The 18,965-nt window shown below is 39.1% G+C and overlaps 1 protein-coding gene across 7 annotated transcripts in view; it reads right to left on the reverse strand.

Moving 5' to 3' along the window:
* The window catches only part of Fars2 (phenylalanyl-tRNA synthetase 2, mitochondrial), a 413,321-nt gene that overhangs the window by 283,642 nt on the left and 110,714 nt on the right, over nucleotides 1-18,965 (reverse strand). For all 7 annotated transcript variants that reach the window (XM_034510757.2, XM_034510759.2, XM_076939185.1 and 4 more), the window contains one exon: nucleotides 9,033-9,192. In XM_034510757.2, the coding sequence (XP_034366648.1) occupies nucleotides 9,033-9,192 (160 nt within the window). The remainder of the gene's footprint in view (nucleotides 1-9,032; nucleotides 9,193-18,965) is intronic.

Consider the following 18,965-nt stretch of genomic DNA (forward strand, 5'->3'; position numbering starts at 1 on the left):
CATAAGAACTTACACTAACATTATCTCAATGCTTTTCACAGAAGCCTAGAAATATAACAAATTAACAGCGGTGTAAACTGGAGATCTAGACACAGATGAAGATCTAGAGAGCTGCTAATATAAGACCACCTGCCTGGGGACCTGAGGCAAGTGATACAGCCAGCATACATAGTGGGAGGATGCTCAGGCTTCTGCTACCTGCTCAGGCAGTCATCTCCATGCAGCCCTTGTCTCTCCCCTAGCAAAGGAAGAATGTCTTTTGAATTGGCAAATGTGTTGCTAGAGGTAATGAGGAAGAGGAGGCACATTTAACCTCTGAAGCATCCTTGTGGGAATAAGAGTGTGATTTTCACTTCCAAAGCAACAAAAACTCATTCATGACATAGTCTGCATCAACACCTAGGGCCTCGAAAGCCTGCCAATTTCCCCACTACAGCTATTTAGTACACTACATACATCCTCCATGTCCACATAGCCACTTGCTAGGGAGTCCAGTACTGCAGACTGCTAAGTGGAACAAAGTCATCCCTCCCACAAAGCCAAGGCAAACCATCATGTCATAAAGTCCTTTGGTGGAGATCTCTCTAAGCACACACCACATGCTAGTAGTGTGTGGGCCACAGTGACCTTCTGCTAATACATGTACAGAACTAAAGGCTGGCTACTCCCCACCACTCATGACAGTGTGGCTGATCCCACAGCTGTGGGTCTCCTTTGTGTTAGGAAGCAGTGTTTAACGGAATTAGCCTGGGTGCCCCTTCCTAGGATCCCTTTAGGTTAGGGTTAGGTTCTTTTGGATGGATTCATTTCTCCAAATCTCCATGAAGAGAGGAATGGCCACCAGCATTTTAAATACTGAGAATGTAGTTAGATGTGCTAGAACAGGTGACTCACTCTGCATGGCTGTTTATTAAGCAGCAGAAGAAAACGCCTAACAGCATTCTACTTTGAGGTAAAATCCCACTGCTCCTCCGCAATGCAAGGTAAAAGGAAATTAATCACTGAAATGTAAATTTGATCAAAAAGACTGCAGATGACCATCACTGCTGAGACTACCACAGACCTATCAGATCCTAGCTCTACTATGTATACCTTACTGTACTGGCTGATTTTGTGTCAACTTGACACAAGCTGGAGTTATCACAGAGAAAGGAGTTTCAATTGAAAAAAATACCTCCATGAGATCCAGCTGTAAGGTATTTTCTCAATTAGTGATCAAGGGGGAGAGGGGCCATTGTGGGTGGTGCCATCCCTGGGATGGTAGTTTTGAGTTGTATAAGAAAGAAACAACCCTCTATGACCTCTGCATCAGCTCCTGCTTCCTGACCTGTTTGAGTTCCAGTCCTGACTTCCTTTGGTGATGAAGAGCAGTGTGGAGTTATAAGTGGAATAAACCTTTTCCTCCCCAACTTGCTTCTTGGTCATGATGTTTGTAGAGGAATAGAAACCCTGACTAAAACAAATTGGTACCAGCATAGTGGGGTATTCCTGTGACAACCTGACCATGTTTTGAGAAGGACTGTGGAAGGACTTTGGAACTTTGGGCTAGAAGAGCCATTGGGATGTTAAGAGCTCTGTGGGACATTCTTTAGGAGCTTGGAAGATAATGTTTAGAACAGTGGAGAAGATGGAGGCCTGGCTTGTGAAATTTCAGAGGGAAGACTAAAGACTCTTATCAGGGCCATTGCTGTTTTGATTGTGAAGATTCTGTGATTTTGATTAGTTGGGACTAAAGAATCAACTGTGATTAACAAGATACCAGAACTATTAAAGCAAAACCTTTGCATTACTGGGACTATTGATGCTGGTTACCTGGAGCTAAGAAATAAGTAGTGATTAAGAAGAGACCAGCATTGCTAAGGTAAAATCTTCTGGGAAGTGTTTTCTGAGAGCACAAAGAGGCTGTGTTCCAGAGATGGCCAAGTTTGTACCTTGTGCTGTGGCTAGACTTGGTAATGTATAAGAGTCACCCAGGTGGCACTGGTTTTGAAGGCATGGAGGGGTCATGAAAGCAAGCTGAGCAAGGCAGAAGAAGCAAGCCAAAAAGAAACATCCCTCCATGATGCATGATCTCTGCATCAGCTCCTGCTTCCTGACCTGCTTGAGTTCCAATTCTGACTTCCTTTGGTGATGAACAGCAATGTGGAAGTGTAAGCTGAATAAACCCTTTTCTCACCAACTTGCTTCTTGGTCATGATATTTGTGCAGGAATAAAAACCCTGACTAAGACACTTAGCATGTTGGTATCTCAACTCCTCTAAATGACAGTTTTGTGACAGTTTATTAAGGAAGGTATGCAAAGGGCACAGCACAGGACCTGGTCACTGGCAGGCTCCATAAGTGCTTTTAATTGAAGGCAATGGAAGAAAGGTCCTAGAGTCCTGCACATCCTTACAGACCATGAAATGAACACTTCTAAGCTGTGTCCTGAAGGTAAATGGCATTTGCTGTCCAGTTTTTACATATTAGGTACTGCATGTATTCAGACGGCCTGCTCTCATTCACTGTATCAGGCTAGCAACCACCAAACAAGATGATTATTATTCCCCTTTCACAGGTGAAGGAAATGCAGTTCATGCTACTATGGAGTTAAGTTCCCATGCCAGGATTAGTACCAAGTATGTTAAACAGTAGCCTCCCATGCTGCCTGCCTTCCACTAGAGCAGAGAGAAACTAATAATAAATGAGATTAACTCAGCTCCTGTCCAAAAGGCGCTTACAAGGCCAAGATTGTAGGTTGGGTAATTGTTCTATCACAATAGAATAACAGATAAAGCAAAAATGGAGGGGAAAGAAAGCATAGGCTAAGTTCAGAGAAAAGAGAAACATCTCCAGGAGCAGTTAGAACAAGCTCCGCCAGACTCCAGGTCCACAGCCAGGAAGCATCATGAGCCTGGTTTCTGCAGATCTCACACCCCTAACTTGGGACTAGGTGGGGAATGCTAAAAGCTTCCTCGGAGACAATGACCAGGTGGATTCCATGATGGTAGAGAACAGGTGAAGAAAACTAGCACCCAAATGCAGCCTGGCGCTGTGGCTCTGGAGAGCTATAGGTTTAGACAAGGTGCGACACTGGAAAACATGGAAGTGCTATGTCAACCATCATTAAGCGATGGTTTAACAAGAAGAAAATCATTCTGCTTAAGCAATAATGCCAAGAAAACAATCTGTACAGACAGATGGATCCACAGGAATAAGACCCATGAACTGCTGGACAAACATGCACAAAACAATGCCATTCAAGCCTGGGGCACCAGGGAAGCAGGAACACTTATCTCTGAGAGATGAGACTTAATTCCTCTCCAGGAAGAAAGGAGGCACAAACAGCACAGCAATCTCCCTGAGTTACAGAGACAGAGCTGGACATCTGGACAACTTATCGAAGCTGGAGTGCATGGGACAGTGCAGAAGAAAAGGGAGACACAGACTGAGCATGTTCTGTGGCTCTGCAAAGGATCACCTTTGCGGAATGCTACCTACTTCATGTATGTAGAATAGGCCATTTGCAGCCAGAAATTGAGACTCCTCAAGATAGCTGGGAATGATGTTCTCTTAGGACCAAGAATGGTTCTAGTTCCTGGAAGCCAAATGGAAAGACTCATAATGCACTGGTTATCTAGCATAGGACTCAGAAAGTCCCTGCATCAGTAATGGGAGAAAAAAAGTCACATTCTAAACACTATCCCAGTTCTACCCAAGAAAGATTAAAATAAAGAATGGCTTAGAATATTTTGGAGTAATCCCAACACTGGTTAGATACAATTACCCCATGCATCACACAGTGAAATAAGCACTGCTGGGGGTTACATAAATAATCACCAGGTTCTCAACCTGTGGGTCACAACCCTTTGGGGGTCACATATCAAATATCCTGTATATCAGATATTTGCATTACAGTTCATAAGAGTATCAAAATTATAGTTATGAAGTAGCAGCAAAACTAATTTTCTGGTTGGGGTTACCATAAGATTAGGATCTGCATTAAAGGCTCCCAGCACTAGTTAAGTTGAGAACCACTGCCGTAGACTCATGTGTCCTCACATTTGGTGCCTACCTAGGTGGGAGCGCTGTTTTGGAGGTTACTGAATCTTTAAAGGGTTCTTCTGTAGAACGGACATCAATGAGGGCAGATTTGAATGTTTATAGCCTCACCCACCTTCCTATTCTTGCTCCCTGCAGTTGGAAGTTATCTTTCAGCTTCCTGCTCTTGCCACCATGGACACCTAGCCCTCTCAAACCATGAGCAAAAATAAATTCTTCCTTGAGTTGCTTTTGGTCAGACTACTTTATCACAGCAACATAAAAATTTAAAAAAAAAAAAAAAAAAGGACCATAATAGTCAGCAGGAAAACAGCAGGTTTAAAGACCATTAGCATGAAATGCTTAAAGTATTTTACACTAAATTCAATTTTAGGAGCAAAGTAGAACATTTACAAACCTAATAGTCTCAATCACTTTCAATTCATTTACATTACCAGGGATTTATGGATACAGAGAAAAAACAAAAACAAAAACAAAATGTTCAAGGCATGTTGTCTTTATTCCCATTACCTCATAATCTCACTCTGGACCAGGCCACTGTTCACAGCACAGAGCCCTAGAAGGCTTTGGTTGAATGTGAGCATATATTGGTCCCTATGCAGGTCTAACTGGCAAGCAGGTTATCTGAGGGGAATCAGCACCTGTGGCAGAACAACATGGTAGGGAGGAAGTTAAATAAGAGGAAGAACACAACCTGCTGTCAGTCTTGCACTTGCAGAGGGAGGAATCACCATCAGAACAGCACCACTGAAGATACTCCGGCCAGACTCAGACTCTGGACATGGGAAGGGATGTCCTTTGAAAAGGGGGCTCCTGACAGCTTAAGGTTGTCTCCTGCTGGCTGAAGCCTTCTTGTACATCAGGAAGGGGATTCTTGTGGATGTGTTTCAAAGAGCACCACCAGCAGAGAGGCTCTCTCATGAGGACATCCCTGTCAGGAGGGCAGCACAGCCCATCCTTCAACTCATTCATCTAAACTGCACCATGAGAGAGACAGCACTGCTCTAATGTGAACACCAATACGTGTCAGACACTACTCTGGAAAAAGGATGTAAACACCAAAAGATAAAAGAAGAAATTAAAATTCTAGGAACCCAAAATCCCTATCTTAGATAATATAAAAGAAATGATCACCAAGCAGGGTTCAAAGTATAAAGGATGCAGTAGCCATCTGGAACACAATAATCAATTCCACAAGCATAAAAAGAGTCTAAGCGCTATCTTATTTCTTTCTAATTCTAAAACCTCTCTTATTACAGCCTTAGGATACTGGTACAATTGAAATGTTAGCAGAAAATAATAAGCCATATTTGAGGACAGGGAAAAGCTGAACCTAACGCTGCTATACTAAAAACAAACTGCCACAAGGACAGGACGTGTTCTAATTTTTAATTCTGCTTTTCAAATACAAAGCAATGCAATAATAACAAGTGAGGAGCCCAGGCTATATAAACAAATGTAAAAGAAGTCTTGACAAGTATGTCTGTGCCCATTATTTACATGTGGAAAGAAAGAAGTCTGGGTTTTTATCTATCCTTTGGTACACAAAATGTTAATTGAGTGTGATATAGTAAATAGACAGTTGTACCAAGATGACCCAGAACAAGAAAGAGAGGAAAAGCCAGAGGGCAGACTGGAGAGAAAGGCCCAACTCAATTAGATTGTCTGACATTTTTACCATAAACTTCATTGTCTCTATCACAGATATAATATTAAAATAACTAATATATCTCATTTACAGAGAGAGAGACAGAGACACAGACAGACACTGAGAGATGGAGACAGAGCTCTCCTTTTAATCTCTCCTGAAAGGTTCTTAGTTATGTGGCCCTCAGATAGCTTTGATCCTGCTGCCTCAGCTGCCCAGAATCAGGAACTCTTAGACTGTGGATTGATGAAATAGTTTATTCTTATCCTTTCTAAATAGCTAACCTCTATATTAGGCTTCAAAGTCAGAATTCCTGGGCTACATCTGGCAGCAAGATCTGATTCACGTGGTGATTGAGTTCAGGAGGCATAGATCGAAAGAAACAATTCCTTCAGTAGGTGCTCAATGTCAGGTTGGCTGTAAAGACTCTCTCTGTGAAGGCCACTGTCACTGAGTCTCAATGCTACTCAGCATGATAGTACTGAAACAATTTCCCAGCAATCTCCCAGCTCTCCCCAGACTTCAACTTACATGAACACTGTTCTCCAAGAAGACAAGTGTTTTATATATATATATATATATATATATATATATATATATATATATATATATATAAAATTACATTCTATACCTCTGCAAAGCAGATCTAACAATGAAAAATGAATTTGAAGATATATAAAAACAGTACTACTGCCAGGCACGATGGCTCACGTCTTTAATCTCAGGACTCTGGGGGCAGAGGCAGGAAGATCTCTAAGTCAGAGACTAGCCTGGCCTATACATAAAGAGTATTGGGCCAACCAGAAATACACAATGAAATCCTGTCTCAAAAACAAAACAAAATAAAAAACTGAACAAAAATTCAGCAACACTGATCTATTATAAAATCTGGATTAAAAAAGACCAAATCCATGAGACTTTAAAAATCAACAAACAAACACATCCTGACAATAAGGCACTGCTTCACTGCTGTTTCAAAACTGAAAACTCCTACATTTAGGCAACAGTATACACCCCATATCAAGACAGGCATTGCAGTTAAAACAAACCGAAAATGTATTGCAGAAGTAGTTTTTAATAATGAAGTTTCATCTCAATGCATGGTTTTAAAAGGTATGCAAGTACAAAAACAGAACAAAAAACAAAACAAAAACAAAACAAACAAAAACAAAAAACCCACCAATATAAAGGCAACTTCAAGACCAGAGTCCCAGAACTGAAGCTCCTCAGTCAACATGAAATCTAGCACAGGGTATTCATTCACTCATTGATTTGGAAAGCACCTCCCACAGGGCCTGGGAAGTGAGAAAACAACTTTAGAGAGTCAGCTTTGTCCTTCCACTGAGTAAGCCCTGGGAATGAAGCTCAGGTTGTTAGAGGAAACCCTGGGCACATTTATGTACTGAGCCATCAATCTGGAACAAAAATGTCTTAATTTTGCACCTCTTCTTTGGGATTTTTTTTTTCCATATTTACACTAAATTTAACATTTTCAACTTATAAGGCCTAATCTGGATGTTGTATTTTATTTGATTTGTGAAACACATATTACTTCAAATAAAAGTTACATAACAGAAGCCTAAGATACCAAAAAACTAGCAACTACATCAGGGTTTCAAAGGTAGAGAAGTGATTTCCATGGAAATCTCAGATCCACTTAGTATTCCTCAGAGGCACAGGGCTCACTGCAGGTCCCATTCCTTCCTCTGGTTTGCTTCTGACCCTGTTGTAGCCCCAGCCATTTTTGCAATGTTCAGTCCCTATGTCTGCACACTTGGTTATTCCTGTTTCTTTTCCACACGATTGTTTAGCTGTCTGGTCCCTGACCTGCTAATTATCCATCATCCTCTGTGACTGTTCTCCACCAGGTACACTCCTGAGTACAGGATCCATCCTGGATGAGGCATCTCTCCTGAGTACATCGACACTTAATGTTGCCTTGGTAGAGAATAAAGATGCCTAACTCCTTGAAGACAGGAACTAGGTCTAGATTATACCACACTGTTTTATATATATAACATAGCAGAAATGAAGTTTATAATATCTCATAAACAGCAACTGTAATTATTTGATTACAGAAATATGTAAAAATGCAGGACAAGGAGGGACACAAAAATTCATACGTAACAACATAGGAAAAGCTGCAGATAAAAGCCAGGCATGCTGTGTGGAGCTACTAGAGACAGAAAATCTCTCCTTACCACTGGGGTCCCCTCTCCCCTGCCCTGTCTTTTAAGTATTTGAACAATATAATCTGTCTCCCTACATTTCAATATTAAGTAGATTATGTAACTGCTAATATCGCCACAATTCTTTTATTTCGGAAGTAAAACGGGGCTAGCTATAAGGGGATTTTTGAAATAAACAACCTCAAACTGAAATCTGTTTCACATTAGATCATTTAATATGAAATGCTTCAAATCTGACCAGAAATAGAAAATAGCAACCATCCATGCAACCATTATTCTATTTTATCAAATCAAAACATTTTGTCATATTTTACTTCATACTTTTACAAAATAAAACATTACAAATATAGATGAAAGCAGTTTCCCACACCCTCCTGTTACTATTCCTTACTGCCCAGAAATGTGTACATCTGATGTTGATGTGCAAATTTAAAATAATGTATGCCATATAAAGAATGTATAGTGGCTTCTTAGTGACTTCTTAAATGTTGTATGAATTATGCATCTGATGATATGGAAGCAAAGATACTCCTATAAGCCTTGTTAAAACAGAGCAGCAGAGCCTCACTAAAATTACAAGAGTCATCTTAAACACAGGCTTTCCTTCATGCAAGGAGGGAAGTCTGGAGGAATGAAACCACGCAAGGTAACCAGATCAGGGGGCTCTGAGATGCAGCTGGGGATGGTGACTATGGCTCCAACAGGAGAAGGAACCAAGAGAATCCCCTCCTCAACCTCCTTAGAGGAAGATATGAAGGCAAGTATATAACATGAGAGCTAAAATCTAAACAGTATTATTCTTCCCATAAGAGTGCACAGTTAATTTTTCTCCTAGTGACAGTAGTGATCAGTATATGAATGTATGACTGTGCCATGGGATACTCCACATTGGGAAGAATCATGTTCATGGGATATAAAAATACAAAAACAAAGCCAAGCAAACCAGACACTTTCCATTGATGGCATCACTGTTCCTTCCGTAGCTAATTCCATTCTAACCTATGAAACTGCAAGTTGAAAGAACCTCCCTTCTCCCTATAACTTAGACAAAACCAAATCAACAACAAAAGCCTTACTTAAAACCAGCCTTGATAATTTGTTGCACAACTTTTGAACTATTAAGCCTTAAAGCAGGAAGATTTCTAAGTACCTACCATCTCCAAAAAGATGTGTCACAAGCCTAGTCAGTACTTGTTTAAGGTCAAACTCCACAAGCTTCACAGCCTCCATGGTGTGTGTCTCTTGCTTATGAGCAGAGCGAGAACTTTCTTCAAAGAGCTGCAAGCTTTCTCCATCCTTTACTCCAGCAAATAACTGTAAACCAAAAGGAATAATGAAATGTGTAAAACAAGGTCCTGGCCAGTCTCTACCAAACAGCATAGAGATAATGGTAAAAATAATTATTACTTCAGTTACAATGTGGGGATAAGAATTAGATGTTAACAATAAATATCAAAAAATTAAATGTTAAAAAGAAATTTTGTAGTTAATATGCACATTGAAATTTATGGCATTTTGTACTAATGTTGAGGCAAGCTCTGAGCTACCCAGAGTGGAAGGTCTCTGGGAATTAAACATGATGCCGAGATCTTTGATGATCTATTTTGCATTTGCCTGAATTTATATTCATCCTTACAGGAGACATTATCGAATTCTAATAGAAACGCCAAGCTTTAGAGACTAAAAGAGTTTCCCTCAGTGTCCCACAGGAGCTTTCCAATGTGATCTAAGACTAAGTAAGAAAGTACAGTTTAAGAATTAAATCCTACAAAGTCTATAAAAACAGGAAGTTTTTATTGGAGCTTTAATACATTATTTCTAAAAACCTGTTTCAGGGTTTTGCACATATTTCTGTACTTATTATATGTGAAAGCCTGGACAAATTATATGATAGCTAAGATGTATCAACCCATGATACGTACGATGAGATCATGCTGAATTCATAGGTTTTTATGGTAAGTAATATATGAAAATACAAAGTACAAGGCACAGTCCAACACCTAAATACAGCTTTCTTAGCATCATCATTAACCACAAATGTCATTAATCATATGCTATTTTCCCAACAAAATCGAGTATCAGAGGTGATGAGACAGTTCAGTCTATAAGTGCTTGCCACATAATCATGAGGACTTAAATGCAATCCAATCCCTAGATGCCACACTCAACGCCAGGTACAGTGACATGCATCTGTGATCTCAGTGCTGAGGAAAGTAGAAACAAGAAGATCCCTAGAGATCAAGCTAACCAAAGTTCAGTGATAGATCCTGCCTCAAAATACATAGTGGGGAATAATAGAGAAAGTCACTTGATATCCACCTCTGGCCTCTGAGTACAGGCAAATGTGTACACTCAGGCATACATGTTTGCCTGGTTTTACAGCCACTTCTGTACAAGAGACATTATCCATTAGAAATACCAAGCTTTAGACTCTAAAATAGTATCCCTTAAGTGTCCCAAGGGATCTTTGTAATGTGATCTACAACTAAAAAAAAAAAAAAAATACAGTTTAAGAATTATATCATATAAAAGTCTATAAAGACAGTTTTAATACACAGAGGCACATATAGACACAGAGACACACACAAACACACAGACACACATACACACACACACACACACACACACACACACAACTCTGGTGACATAGAAGATCAACATTACCTGTGAGGAAAGTGGGTCAAGAAAGAGAAATAACCAAATGGCTACCACTGTTTACACAAATCTCATAGGAGACAATGTTTTACTAAAGAGTTGCCAGTTCTAATAATGTTATACTGGATGATTAGAACAATGCTTGTACTGGAAAAAAAAAATTGCTAAAGGCAAAAAGAAAGTAACAAAGTAGATAGGAATTACTAAATAAAAGTCTGCAAAATAACATGAACCCAGTAAAACATTGGACAAAGAGTCCCTGAAAATGTCTGCCTTCCCAGCACAATAAGGGCAAAACTGATCAGGAATGACAACTTAGTACAGCTAACAAGACAAAGTGCAAGCCCAGTAGCTGACCAAGCCATAATGTCTGCTGAACAACTCATACCCCAACAAAGACCAGACATGTAAAACAGAACTTATGGAAATCTCCAGTCAGGTGCCACACCTTGTGAGCAAAAGGAGAGTTACAGCTGTGACCACAAACCAAGGAAGTCCTAGACTGAGTTCTCCTCTAAATGCTATAAAGTCTTTTCAGATTTCATTACCCTGGACCTTCAGTGAGTTCCATGAGTGCTGAAAATAACTCACCTTCTGTTCATCTACTACAGTTAAGAACTCAAGCCTAGAGAATGGTGTTGCCCACTATGAGGTTAATTAATGTAAAGAAGAAAATGCCTGACAGACTTGTTCAGAGGCCAACTGAACCCAGACAAATCCCTCTCTGAAACTCTCTTCCCAGGTGGTTCTATACCAAGTGAAATTGTTGACTTAAACCAGCCATCATATTTGTACAATGCCCTTCTGGTGTTCTTGCGAATTCAAAATAATAAACAAAAATTTTTATGTTGAAGAAATATTTGAATAAATTGTGGTCAGTCTACATAGATAAATGAACACTACTCAAATGTAAAAGAGATTGCAGAAGACCGTCATAAACTTCTAAAAAAAGGTTTCCAATATGCAACAAATAAATAAAACAAATAAACAAATAAATAATAAAAAATTTTAAAAAGCTAAGTACAAAGGAGCAAATGTTGCCTTTCTTGAAAAATGAAGCACGGACAAGAGACACATAGTCACCAGGTAACTGCAAATGACTACCGGAAGGATACATTAGATGCTGAAGAACAGCCTGGACACAGGGAGTGGAAACAAAGAATAAGAAGATGAGTGAGAAAGAAGTGTGAATATGGCCAGGATACAGATAGTAATGATTCTCTAAGAAAAACTTTTGTACAGTTCTGGATTCGAGAATCAAGATAATATTTAATCCACTCAACACATGAAAAAGAAAGCCTACATAGAGGTGAAAGAATCCCAAATCTGCTCTCATTTAAATGGAACAGTCACACCAAGGAGAGTAAAGCACTGGCTACAGTAACTTTGAAAAACAGTACATTAAGCTACTTTATAAAATTAAAAGGGCAGTATCTTAGAATTGTATATTGCAGAATACTCAGCCTCAGTGTATCTACTCATCAAGCGAGCTGAGCAGACCTGCTCGAACCTCTGATGTCCTGGAATTCCAGCTGGATGAAGACACAGCATCAGAGGCTTATCAATTTACTCTTCCCCCGCCTCCTGCTTCTCTTCTAATATCTCTACGCTCTTAATCAGCTTGAAGAAGTTAATGAAGAGTCGGCGCCCCTATTCCCAGGGCTTGGGAACTGAGGTGGTTAATATTGGGCTGTCTTTCTAGGGAAAAATAGTGATTTTGTTGGAACAGGGAGGATTAGCTAGGATTTGTTGCAAAGCCACAACCTATTGGTAGAAATATGTATAATTGTTATTAAGATGAGGTTATGATTTCTTAAATGGTACAAAATTTACTTTGATTTCAAATTTAATGTTCTCATTGGTACGAGCTTCTTATTGATATAAAAGTGAGATTAATATTGTTACTCTCATAGGCATTGTGCCTGTATAACACATTTAGAAATAAGTCTTAGACCCAGTCCTTCTTTAACTTTTTTAACTGATTTGAGATGATTAGCCTGTGAGTTAAGGGCCTATAGCAAATTTATGGCTCTGAGTTTATTGTTAGAGTGTTTTCTATATTTTATTTGGAAATCGCTGAGAGGAGTTAACAGACAACTGTCCAGATTGCCTTACATGGATAGTTGGTTTTCAAAACATCACAAGTCCACAGAACTGACATTACAAACATTTCTGTAGTAATGCTCATTTTGATTAGAGACCTGTCTGCTCCTGACAGCTTCCTTTCTTGGATTCTAAGAAGAAATTGAGCATCTTTGGAGTTACTCCAGTTGTGGTGAGACAGCCACTAGGCAAGAATTGCCTCTTTTCATCTACAGACAAATCACTGTCCAGAAAAGGACACACTTGTGGAATAGTCGACTGATTATATCTGACAAGACAGAGTAATCAGCCCTTAATAATTCTGCATCACTCGGTTTGTCAGATGATCCTGGGCCAGAAGGCTGAAGATCAGGTGCTTCAACATTTTGTAGTATAGAGACTGTCCAGGTGTTCAGCAGTCTATATAATTTGGCTATGTTTTAGAAGCTATGCTTTGTGCTTCCCATAATTTCAGTTAACTCAGTCATTCTGGATTTCTGCTGGGGTTGAAGATTTATAGTCTCATAGCCAATCCCGGCTATTTACTTTGAGAAAAAAGATTTGAGAAGGTGGTTTTCAGCTGACATTCATTCTAAAGCCAAGAAAAAAACCCAGGTTCAGAACTAAGTCTTTTAGTTAGGAGGAATGACAGAGGTTCTGGTTAGTCAACAAAATGATGGACTGGGTATTAAGTCTATCTTGTACCTTACTGACCCAAATTGGTATAGTTATGCTCTAATTGAATTTTAAGAGGAAAGTTTTATTTTAACAGGAAGAGTGATATGTAGGAGGAGCTAAGGTAGGAGGAGTAAGGAGAGGAAGAGGAGGAGTAAGGAGAGGAGGAGCTAGGAGATGGGGTGGGGGGAACATGGAGGTGGATGTTCGTGTGTCTCCGAAAGTCAAACATAGTTGGTATATCTAGGTTGGGTATTAGGTTACACTTCTGATTGTATGGGCATCATCTTGTTATTGAGCATTACCAAACTTATAAAGCCTTTGATTAATATTTTAAAAAAGTATAAAAGCAAAAAGGAGAAGGGGGACGGGATAGGGGTTTTCTAAGTAGGAAAAATAGGGAAAGAGGATTGCATCTGAAATGTAAATAAAATATCCAATAAAGAAAAGAAGTCCATGTGGAAAAAAATATTAGAAGGGTAATTATAGGGATAAACATGGCACACAAATCAATCTTTTTCTTTCAAGAAGAATATATGGTAGCAATTCTGAAGCCACTTTAAGCTCCTCTTATGGCTTATTGTGCATTAAATGCATTATGGGTGAGAAGAACAAGATCCTAAAAGTCACTGTCAAGAGCAATGGAGATAGCCAGAACTAGCCATTTGCTGCTAGTCTGAAATTGGAGGTATCCACAGAATGAACACATGTTCAGATACATGCCAATATAGAAACATATGTATACAGATTTCCTGAATGTGTCTGAGAAGGCCTATACAAAATTGTTACATTGCTTGTAACAATAAGCACACTCAGGTTTGGGTTGCTAAATACCATTCTCACATAAAAGAGGAATTCTTAGAGAAATGACTAATTCTAAAAGATGAATCAGGGATACTATACTGGACACAAATTAACAATAGGCCAGGTCATAGGAGACTACTACAGGGGCTCCCATAGCCAAATCTGGACCTAACCAAATAATACACAAATAAGTAGAACATATACTACACAATAGATATAGAAAGAAATATTCAGGAAGCCGGATGAGAGCAAATATTGAGTAAATACGCATGGAGAAAAAAATTCTAATGAATGCATTTAGAAGAAGAAGGCTTGTCAAAGCCACAGTAATTCAGAAGATGACCCGTGTGTTCTAGCATTGGTGGGGAAAAAGGTATTTACATATGTAAAGCAGGTTCCACAGGAAATGTCCTAATTATGTCGGGGAAAATAGTAACATCAATGGATGAGATACATGCTATCTTTATCAAGTAATTAACCCTAGGATAAACAAGAGCTATATATTATCAACATGCTGTCCCCACCAAAAGATATACTGAAAAGGGCAGAAATTTTTTCCTTGATTTTTTTTTTTTTTTTTTGCCAAAAATATATAGCCCAAATAAGATCATGAGAAAATAACAAATACTGTCTAAATCTGCTATTCCTGCCAAAGATTTTGAAAGTGCTGTCAAGACAGTCAGGGTCACTCTAAACCAGTGGTTCTCAACCTGTGGGTCACAGCTCCTGTGAAGGTTGAACCCTTTCACAGGAGTCACATATCAGATGTCCTGTATCCCAGAGATTTACATTATGATTCATAACAGTAGCAAAATTACAGTTATGAAGCAGCAATAAAAATAATTTTATGGTTGGGGGTCACCACAGCATGAGGATCTGTGTATTAAAGGGTTGCAGCGACAGTATGGTTGAGAACCACTCACTGCTTAATACAAAGAAAGACTGAGGATTGTCACCGTTTAGGGGAAGGTAATGAGGATATGCCCATTATACAGAGAGTCATTCTGAATTGAATTCTGCCTCAGTGGGAAGAAAGGTTTTAATTCCAGCAAACGTAACTGAATGTTCTATTTCACACCTCAGAGCTGCATGATTCTTTTTGTTTTGTTTTTGATTTTTTAAAGACTAATTTTCAAGAATAGTTTTAAGTCAGCACAAAAGTAAGAAGGTAGAGCTATCAATATGCTATCAGTCCCCAACACACACACAGACAGACAGACAGACACACACACACACACACACACACACACACACACACACTGATCCTCTACTACATTACACACATAGGCATCCTCTACTAACAATATCTGCACCAAAGGCCAGACCTTATGTGAGTAATGGCCACATTAACAATCTGTCCTTACTGTATATTAGCTGTGCTCACTGCAGCAGAGTTTATGTTCCGGATCACTACCGAAGCTAGGGGTTGTATGGTTTTTCTTGATATACAGTGAAATGTAGCCACTATTTAACTGCTTCTCCAACAATTTCAATGCCCTAAACCTTATCTGTCCTCTGCCAATGTGTCTCTCACCAGTAAACCTTGGTGATCACTAATCTTTTCACTTCAGTCTATAGTTCCATCTTAACGAAACTACCATGACTGGAAGCATGGAGTATCCAGACTTTTCAACCTGGCTCTTTTCACTTAGCCATATGCACTTAACTTTTCTATCTTCTCTTGGCTTTAAAGTTCAAGTATGATGGTTTTGAAAACAACAATTTTTTATTATTAATACATTTTTGGACTTGATGTTTTAATTTTTTTTTAATACTTCGTACTCATGAAGTATGAATACTTCATGTCTTAGGGTGACAACAGCTGAAACAATTGGGTACTGTTCTGCCACACCACCAAAAGCACTGTCCAACAGTGTATGTCTGTGCTAGGTGATTTTAGGTCTGTAGAATGCTGCTAATCACTAGGAAGTCTGAAGGCCTATTGAGGCTGAGGGCCCTTCCAACCTCAAAGACTGTATGAATAGAGTATTGATGGCAGAGCTGCATGCAGAATCCCACACAATGCATTTGTGCCTTCTCCAGGATCTCAGTTCAATGTACATGTCCTCTCCTCAAGGAATTGTCTGTCCCATTTCTTTAAGTTTTAAATACAGCAAAGTTTGGTAAGATGGTGCAGCTGGTAAAGTTGCACAACACTGAGTGTAACAACCTGAGTTCAATTCCCAGAATTCCCATGGTAAAATGACAGAACTGACTCCCATGCAGAATACAGACAGACAGAAACACACATGCACAGGCGTACACACACACACATATGCATGCATGTGAAAAAAATCAATGTTAATATGTAAAGAATATCTTTAAATATAGCAATAGTATTTCATGTATTGCTTATCTCTTTTAATCCCTTCTGCCATCACATCTAATCTGTACTTAAGACAAGCTTCTGGAACTTGACTGTGTAAACTGGTTTCAGAATCATATTACAAGACTTCCAGGAAGTGAATGTCTTTCATACTTTATTCCTGATTGTTTGTTTGTTTGTTTGTTTGTTTTATGGAAGTGGGTATTAAAGACAGAATCATAATATGCCTAGTCCTATCCTTTTTTGTTATTTGTTTAAAATAGGACAGTGTAGCCCAGGCTGGTCTGAAATCTGGACAATTCTACTAATTCTCACACTCAAGTTCTAGGTATTAACTGCCATGACCAGCTTGGTTTGTAATGAAACGTTACCTAGTTTGATAACTCAAAATTCTAGCTGTCTATCCAAATGACAAGACTTCCAGGAAGTGAATGCTTCTCATATTTTATTCCTGTCTGTCCGTTTGTCTATTTGTTTGTTTTACTGTATGCAAAAATCTAAGTCTCTCAAGCAATATGATCTGAACTGGCAATATGTCATCTTAATACCTCATGATGATGAAATTGAAGACAACTTCAAAAATACTTATAAGGGCTGGAGAAATGGCTCATTAGTTAAGTGCACTAGCTGCTCTTCCAGACAAACAATGTTTGGGTCCCAGCATCCACATAGTGGCTCACAACCAGTTACACCTCCAGAATCAGGGGATGTGACAACTCCTCTGGCCTCCACGGGCACCAGGCATGCATCTTCTACACAGACATACATACACTCACACACATAAAATAAAACAAAGAGAAAAGTATTCTAAATACTTCCAACATCTTTAGCATTGTTTGAATGTCCCCTGAAGAAACTAGATGAAAGAAACTAATAGCCGTTTAATTACTAAAATGTTTTTCCAAAAAAAAAAAAAAAAAAAAGAAAAAAGAAAAGAAAAACTTCCCAAGGTAATGTTTATGCTTTGGAAAGGGAAATACTTTGTAGAGATTGTGGTTCATAAACACTATTTTCCTTTAAAGGCGAAGAAGTTAGTAACTGCATGAAAGTAACAAGCAACATCAGTCTTTCTTCATAGAAAAGTTTATATGAAATAATGTTATTCCATTATAGGATGAGGTTAAGCCATAATACAACCATTAAAATTCAAGATTTAAAAGAAAACCATAACAGTATAGTGTTTATCATTTCTATGTGGTAGGATCACTCATAATTTTCCCTTATTTTTGCTGTTATTATGTGTTTTGTACATTTCCCAATTTAAAAAATTACACCTGAAGTTAGTTAGGAAGAATACAAATGTCATTTAAAGGACAAAAACCAACATGATGGGGACTGGAAAGAGTGTTCAGTGGGTAAAACATTTTTTCCACTAGAGAACCTGGGTTCAGTTTCCAATACTGTACTGGGACTCTCACACCACCCAGAACTCCAGCACTAGAAGATTCAATGGCTTCCCCTGACCTCCATGGGCATAAGACACAAAAATGATGTGTGGTGTGTGGGGGGTGGGGTGGGGGGTTGTCCAGGCAAACTCTCATATGTATAGAGAAAGGGGCATAGAGGAGTATTTACTCATTAGTATTGTCACTACAAACAATACAGTTGTCAACTCTTACTGTTATAGCCCACAATGCTTTGCTGTTTTGTACAGAATCATAGAGATGGCTACTTCTAAGACTGGAACCACTCCCCAAACAAACTACCTACTGGGAAATAAGAAGAGAAGTCATATGAAGGGAAGCATTTCATCAGTGGTAGACAGGTGAAAGCATAGGTATGCTTGGTCAAAATCCAGATGCTCAGTATAGAATGTTTTAGATTTTTTTATGACATTTTCAAGTATCATTTACTTTTGTGACTTTTTCTTTCTACCCTCCTCTTCTCCGTCTTGTAGTTGTCTACATTAGGTCGCCTCATATTCAGCTATGTCCTTCTGCCTGCCCCTTTCCTCAATACCTGTTTCCCTGAATCATTCACTGCCCCCTTCTGCTTCCATGACCTACACCCCCACACATACCCACATATATACAAGTATGTAAACATTTCAAGGCAAGCTCCACATATGAGAGGAACATGCGGTACTTTTCTGAGCCTGGATTACCTTGCTTAATGCAATATTTTACAGATTCATCCACTTCCCCACAAATATCATAATTTCATTTTTCTTTTCACTTAAATAAAACCCCATTGTGCATATGAACCATATTTGCATGATCCACTAATGTGCCGATGGACAGCTAGCTGAGCTCATATGCTATTATAAGTAGAGCAGCAGTCAAACCGGGATGGCGAGTGTCTGTGAGGTAGAATGCACATAGCACTTCAGCTATTTGAGCAGAGGTTGGTGGAGCTGGGTCATATCGTAGCTTTTCTTTGAGTTTTTTGATAACTCTCCACATTAATCCCCACCATGGCTACAATAACTCCTACTTCCACCACAATTCACAGGGTTAGCTATTTTTTCCCCATCCTAGCTAGCATCTCTTATTCTTTCTTTCTTGGTGGAGGCCATGCTGACTGGGAGAAGATGGATTCTCAGAGT

Source organism: Arvicanthis niloticus, chromosome 8 (genome assembly GCF_011762505.2).
Source record: "Arvicanthis niloticus isolate mArvNil1 chromosome 8, mArvNil1.pat.X, whole genome shotgun sequence".
NCBI lineage: Eukaryota > Metazoa > Chordata > Mammalia > Rodentia > Muridae > Arvicanthis > Arvicanthis niloticus.